At 39.3% G+C, this 7,500-nt stretch overlaps 1 protein-coding gene across 1 annotated transcript in view; it reads left to right on the top strand.

Moving 5' to 3' along the window:
* LOC137967370 (uncharacterized) overlaps window positions 1-7,500 on the top strand; it is a 19,439-nt gene that overhangs the window by 9,955 nt on the left and 1,984 nt on the right. Inside the window, exons 7-15 of the mRNA XM_068813906.1 lie at window positions 1-166; window positions 315-501; window positions 1,710-1,915; window positions 2,494-2,678; window positions 3,160-3,657; window positions 4,676-4,887; window positions 5,402-5,442; window positions 5,855-5,951; window positions 7,062-7,500. The exon at window positions 1-166 is cut by the window's left edge and continues 137 nt beyond it; the exon at window positions 7,062-7,500 is cut by the window's right edge and continues 1,984 nt beyond it. Of these exons, the coding sequence (XP_068670007.1) occupies window positions 1-166; window positions 315-501; window positions 1,710-1,915; window positions 2,494-2,678; window positions 3,160-3,657; window positions 4,676-4,887; window positions 5,402-5,442; window positions 5,855-5,951; window positions 7,062-7,242 (1,773 nt within the window). The 3' untranslated portion in view covers window positions 7,243-7,500. The remainder of the gene's footprint in view (window positions 167-314; window positions 502-1,709; window positions 1,916-2,493; window positions 2,679-3,159; window positions 3,658-4,675; window positions 4,888-5,401; window positions 5,443-5,854; window positions 5,952-7,061) is intronic.

Below are 7,500 nucleotides of genomic sequence, written 5' to 3'. Positions count from 1 at the left end.
CGAGAAACGGGAGCAATATGGCACGAAATTAACATAACTGACGTCTTGAAGACTAGTCATGTTTTGTTGCTAAAATGTGATACGCAGCACATAATTGAGATGTCTGCCTGGAACGAGCTGGGGAAGAGCGACAGATCAAAAACATGGATCATAAAAACACTCTCAGGTGGGTTTGAAAATTGACACTTATGCGTTAGTAAGTTTTCCTTTTTGGGTTGTTGTCTAGTGACGAGGGTGATGGCAAAGCTATCGGCCGATTACATTCCTCGCAATGAACTACTTCCAGAAGAAGAACCTACCCTCTTACTTTTCAGACAAAGAAGTTGAGGACAGCATCGGAAAGACATCTTCAGTCCCAGAGAATGGCAGTTTTTCTTTATTGCAGTATGCTATGCTAGTAGTGGGAATAGCAGTTCTTCTCATAATCGCTGTTTTGGCAATAGTTTGGTTTCGTCGAAAATCGTTGAAGTTGAAGCGGTCTCGTAGCCAGAGACCTATAAGGTAATTACATAATAATAATAGTATTTATAATGATAATAGTAATGATGATGATGATAATAATAATAATAATAGAAAATATCCTGCAAAGGTTGGTCAAGACAACGTGAACATACCAACGCCTATGTTCACGTTGTCTTGACCAACCTTTGCAGGATATTTTCTATTTTAAATTTTTTTATGGTTTGGTCACGATCTATTTTGATCCAACGTAGAGCAAGTTTTGATCGTACACGGTTTTTGCAGTGGTTTAATCCTTAAAAAGTAATAATAATAATAATAATAATAATAATAATAATAATAATAATAATAATAATAATAATAATAATAATGATGATGATGATGATGATGATGATGATGATGATGATGATAATAATAATAGTAATAATAAATAATAATGGGTTAACAATCGGAAAAGAAAGGATGAGAAGAAGACCCTGAATGACGGACCCCTTCGTTGGGAACTGAGGCAGTAGTTCCCAGGCTACGATGTGAAGCAATATAACATCATAATGGATGCCCTCGGGGAGTGGTCACGGGAGCTGGATATCACGATGCGCGAACTCGTGGGAGGCAGAAGAACAGACGTACTGTGAAAGATGCAGAGTGCAGTGCTCTCGGGAACGTTGAATATCGCCCGGACTTTCAAGGTTGCAATCTGAATTAGAAATAGATAGAAAGAGGACCGTACACACAACGCAGCTTTTTAGGATTATTCAATGTATATATACAGAAATATATAGATCTTGCATTGCAATTGAAGTTGTTATTAATTATTTTCTCATTATTCATTTATTTATTTACTTATTTTTACCCCACGTCTCACAGGTTACGGTTTGTGTCCTATGTAACTTGATTAGAATGTAGCATACAGTTGAATCCTCTGCTATATAATAATAATAATAATAATAATAATAATAATAATAATAATAATAATAATAATAATAATAATAATAATGTTGAACTGGCCGCAATGAGACGGTGTTTCAAACGAAGCCAATAACTCTAACTTATTAACTAAGTAGCTGAAATTAAATTATTCAGGGTACAGCCACAGACTTTGAACAGTCTATGATTCGACAAGGTTTTTTTTTAGCTTAGTTTCATTGCTAGGCAGTAATATAGACTTAATGGTCACTCATACTGAAATTATGATTAGCATATATTTACAACGTCTTATAACTTCAGTTGATTGTATGGTCTGTCGGTAGATCTAAGTCTACGATCATCCCTCTGTTACAATGGGAGGTTTGTCCAGACCAGGTTGACTTCAAAGAGGAGATTGGCAGTGGTGCTTTTGGTAAAGTTCTAAGAGGCATTTACAGGGAATCACCTGGTATCGAGGTGTTTTGTAAATCTAGGACGCCGATTGCGGACTTCAAAGAAGGAAAAACAGTCGCTGTTAAGGTTTTGGGGGGTATGTATTCATTCAAACATCCACTCGATCATCATAGTCAATGTCCGTTGCTCGCCGTGCTAAAACCAAAAGAGAGTTTGATTACAAACTAATCAGATATTAATAACTTTATCTTAAACCGCCACCCGGTTGGCTTAGTTAGTACGGCATCGGACCGCTGAGCGGGAGGTCGCGGTTTCAAACCCTAGACCCGGCCGCAAAGCAGGGTCTTAAAATAATTAGTAAGATCATGCTGGCTGTGTGCTGAACATCTGCTTCAGCTCAGGTGATCGCGTCATTAAGCAGTAACGTTACTTTATTGACCTCTCCCAGAAACCTCCAGACGTAAAACTGGAGGGGAACTTAAAATAACTTACACACTAATGCTCTGCTATCACACGCATGCTAGGGTCAGGTGGAGGCTGGGCGTTTGGCTGACCACCTGTCCCCAAGAGCCTCTAGTGGTTATGGAAACCCGTAAGGATGTAGTATGCGCCACTTGACGAACGGTGACGATGATGACGAAGACGACGACGACGAAGACGTCGACGATGATGATGATGACGATGATGATGATAGTGAACTTTATCTTTGCTTAGACAATGAAGATCAAGACGCTAGGAACCAGTTTCTGGAAGAAATTGAACTGATGAAAGCGATCGGTTCTCACAAGAACGTTGTTAGCATGTTGGGCTGTTGTGTTAACTCGGAACCAATTTTTCTACTGCTGGAGTACCTTCCTTACGGAGATCTTCAACATTGGCTCAGAAACAAGAGACGAAAGGTAGAGCATAAAAGTAAATCCCAGTTAAACCTAAGGATATTTTCTTTAATGAATACCTTGATTCTACACGCCATGTCTTTCTGAGTAGATGTATAAATATGTAGCCCCTTGCCTAAATTTCTTATATTTACCTGTTGCCGTACATTTCAATTGATCACTGAAATACAGTTGAGGTGGTAATTCCCCTCTTGTCCCTTGCCGGACTGTAAAGGATTGGCAAACTTGCGACACGAGGACTTCGCGACACTAGGATATCGCCGAAAATTCATCTATCAACAAAACGTTACGTAGCATCTGCGAATAAAACTACGAGTCAGTTAAGGAAAACAAACAGAAAGCAAATGGGATAGTGTGATAGAACTTGTTTCGTTAGTTAGTTAGTTAGTTTAGTTAGTTATTTAGTTTTGTTTTTGTTGTTTGCTTGCTTTTGTATCTTCCTTGCTTATTTCTTCTTATTGTCATTTTTACTTCGGACTGGTAGAAAAGCTATCAAAAATTCTACGCTGACGACAATGATTTCTTCACACTGGATACTAAGAAGTCAACTCTCATCAACGATGATGAATCAAAAGTACTGCTTGTTGAGGTCCCAGAACAAGGCAAAAATCCTGGAAAGTTCGACACAAGCGCGTGTGGTGATGGCAACAAATTTGTTGAAGATGGCGAGGAATGCTTGGCTACGGATGCCATTGAGGTGCCCCTTCTCAATGAATGTTGTAACGACTCAGAAGCTAGACTAAAGAATGGTGGGGGCGATGCGACGGCCAGTATCATGCGCAATGAAGATCTTTCCCGAGAGCCCTTACTTGAGGAAGGTCTAACTTCCAGGGATCCTCAAAAGAGGGTGATGAATCAGTATGAAGATCGTGCTGGGCTCAAGGCTTCTACTCCTCACAGTAAAGATGACCGCCGGTCTCATGAAGAAAATGTCGCAGCAGAAGACCTTCTTTGTTTTGCATGGCAAATAGCGCGAGGAATGGTAAGTGATTTGGAACCAGGGAAACACGTATAACTAGACTAGTAATACATGTCCGTTAGAATACGACGATGAAGTTGCAGGACAAGGACAAGAAGACGAGCAGAAAAAAGGTTCACGAGACTTAGCCATCGGTACGAAGCAGTTAATAGCTCTTGTGTTGTAATGGTTTGGTCTGTAGTTGTGAGGGAAGGGGAGAGTGGCTATGGCAATTTCCGAACTTCTGTGCAACCAATCCTAGCCGTCGGAGTAAAAAGGATTTGCGATCGACAGTTAAATGGCAATTCGTTAAGAGCAAACTGACCCCAAACTTTTTAAAATAATGTTAACTTTTTTTCTCACCAGTGGCGACCCTCCCTAAAAGAGGTTGCACAAAGTAATCGGAAAATGACCGAGTAGAGTCTTTGTTTTCAGAGTCAACTTGAAGTCCACTGCAACTTCTAAAGCAAAAAAACTGGGTAGAGACGGTACACAGGAGTGGGATGTTTGGAAAAGTAACCAGTTTTCCCTTCAGTCAAGGTCTTACAATAGTTAAATCCTTATTAATCGGGCCATAAAGAACTGAGTCTAGGAATTGGCATTTTTTCCGTTTTGGGGTCTTGAGTTTTCTTTTCTCTTGTTCTGCTTTTATTTTATTTATACTTTCTTATAAGTTTTATCATTATCAATGCCTGAGCTGTCAAGCGATTTTGCAAATTTACAAGGAATATGTTTCTAGGGATTCTGTACATATTCACGAAAACAAACCTGACTCGAACATTATAATAATCTAGGGCAATGTACATCCCGTAAGAAGAACACACTTGTCTCTTTTCTTTCGTTTAGCGCTAAACGAGAGATGCACTATTTTTGTAGGCTAGGGATAAAAGGCTATAATGTTAGCTTCCTGTTAACCTATAAAATGTCTGTGATTGTAATACCCGAATAAAAAGGATTTATTTTCTCATAGGAAGTCAAATAAAAACCAATACTTTAATTTACGTTCACTACGGCCACTTATTTTTCTCTATCTCCAAAACAGAGTTACTTATCTAGCAATGGATTTGTTCATCGTGATCTGGCTGCTCGCAACATTCTCCTTGGTGAGGACAGAGTGGTTAAAATTTCGGATTTTGGACTAATGCGGCACGTTGAGGAAGGCCTTTACACGCTCAAGAAAGGGAAAAAATTGCCCGTTAAGTGGACCGCCCCTGAGGCACTGTACAACAGTGAATATACCACGAAAAGTGATGTGTAAGTTTTGCAAACTGGCAGCAAACACATATTACATGAATGTGATACTTACTAAACAAAATTGCAGCTTCACCACTTATGATCTCTTTGTCCGTTATTTCACATACAACACTGATACGCAAACTTGACGAAAGGAACACCATAAGCAAATATTTTTCTTATCGGAAGACAGTCTCCACGTATGAAGATTTTTCGAAGTTACTTCTGTGTTTCGCAGTATAAAAAGGAGACAGAGTTTGGTTTGATTCTGAAGAACAGCGCACAGCTGCATGGTTATACTATAGACCTTATTCATAAATGGCGGCCAATTTATAATTCTTTTGTCGAAGAGCAAATTAGCCTACCAAGCCTCGATACCATACAGTGAATTGGAAAGAATTCTTGCTCTAAAATGAGGCTTGGTAGGCTAATTTGCACATGGACAAAAGAATTATCAATGTGACCGCCATTTATGAATAAGGTCTATAACGTACTGCAATAAATAGCTCACGCGCTCTTTTTGTTTTTATTTCAGGTGGTCTTTCGGAGTTGTACTCTGGGAACTTTGCACAATGGGTAAACGAAAAAAGCATTAAAAACCCAAAGCAACGAATACACAATTTAAAGTAAACATGGCTGACGCCGAGCTAATACATTTACGGGAACGATTGGCGCAAGACCTTGGTTCCAGTTTAGCCAGAGTGAAATCTGTTGACTTTGCATAGACGCTTTCTGTGGCGCATTTATATCAAGTCGGATCTTAGGAGCTTTTAAGGGTTTCCTTTTCGTGCTGGGTACTTTCTTAAAATAGATAATAATTTTAACTCGGCATAAACTTGTGATTACTGGACTCTTTGGACCATCATAGGAAAGTTGAAGTGTCATCTCCAGTCAACTCTCTTTCTCTCTGCTTTCCATTCGATTGATACTTTTACGCATGCTTCCTTGTGTACACACCCAAGTAACGTTAAGATCCTCTTTTTTTCAGGAGGAAATCCGTACCCTGGAGTTAACAACAAGGAGTTATACAAGCTTCTTAAGACAGGTTATCGAATGGAGAGGCCAGAAACGTGCTCCAATGAGCTGTAAGTAAAGGTGCAAAAGAAACTTTGCAAATGGGGTCAACTGATTTTATATATAATTGCATCATTAGCAGAACCTGAATGTTTGAGGCTAACAGCAATAACTTTGACAGTTGGCATTTTTGACAAATTAAAAGAGTCGAACGCAGTCCTGGAGTCAGAGGCCTTAATCTCGTTTAAGGTGATTCCCTGGTTTTGCATTGCGCAACCCTACTGGGCATAATGTATTGCGTCATTGGCGCGCGCATTAGCTCGCGCACATTGGTAAAATGGCGGATTTTCATTGACGCCAAGCTAAATCTGTCAAGGAATAGCTATTTTCTTCTGAAAGATCACGGTGACCCCCTCCCCCCCCCTTTTAAATGGTGTTATGTACCCGTAAGGGGTACACGGAAAACATACGTTAAGGAGAAAAAAAAGTTGGATAGTAGAAGTTGTGTTATTTATATAAAATGATGTGAAACTGCATTTGGAGCTAGACAGTGAGTGTGATGTAGCGGTCCAATTTTCTTCCAAATTTTTTGCAAAATTGAGCAATTTGAAATCACTTTGCTGAAAGATTTTAGCCCGGAAAAACAAGTAGGTTCAAGTTTTCAGTAATATTCAGTTGCTTTTGCTATTTAAGAACATTTTTTCCGCTTGATCAAGTTTCGAACGCTTCCCACGTTATTCAGTAAAAAAGAAAAACAGGGCATGCAGCGCGAAAAACAAGCACGGCGTCCCCATCTTTTTTTCGCACTGTTTCAATGTTCTGTGCATGAATATCAATTGTGCCAAGTTTGACAAAAATCTGGATAGTACGTCATTTTCAAGGAAATTATCGTAACATATCAATATACAGTCCTATTGTTTTAGTCAAGTGGACCACATTGTCATAGGCTGCTAAAATGTAAATTTGAATAAATAGGCGAATGATGACAACTAGGAAGGCCCACGTGATCAAAATGCACTTTCTGAAAACGTGAACTGTTTATTTTTGGTGTCCATTTTTGCTAATGTGTCATGGCTATAAAGATTTCTAATTTTCTTTATCGAACACCAAACCAATCCAATCCAATCGTAAATCTATAAGGCATCAAGTAATTACTCAGATCTTTTACCGCTCTTTGCTAGTTTCCAGCTGGTGTCAGAGTGTTGGAAAGAAGAACCCAGCGAGCGGCCAACATTTGACCATGTTTCGACGTCACTGGAGAAGATGATCATGGAGGGAACTCCTTACTTGGATTTTGAATTGCTTGATGAATCCAAGGAATATTACAGTGAGCGGCAATCTGAAAATGATGCTACCACCTAGTACAGAATACTAGCCAAACTATCCTCTGCCTTACCTGCTATTATAGCTGTGTTAATTAATTAGTCTAAAGAAATTCCCCAACCTAACCCTAACCGCTAGACACAAGCAATCGATCATACACAAAAAAGCACATCAGAAGACACGTAGAGTGCTCAAAATTTGGATGACTTTTGGAAACAGGAGACAAGTACCCACAAATACTAACGCGTGTAAATGTAAGAGCAAACCTGGAACAAGTCTTCTGTTTTTGTTTCACAA

The sequence above is a fragment of the Montipora foliosa genome, chromosome 8, assembly GCF_036669935.1.
Source record: "Montipora foliosa isolate CH-2021 chromosome 8, ASM3666993v2, whole genome shotgun sequence".
Classification (NCBI taxonomy): domain Eukaryota; kingdom Metazoa; phylum Cnidaria; class Anthozoa; order Scleractinia; family Acroporidae; genus Montipora; species Montipora foliosa.
Note: the sequence above shows the minus strand (reverse complement) of the source record. Positions and strands in the feature narration are given on the sequence as shown.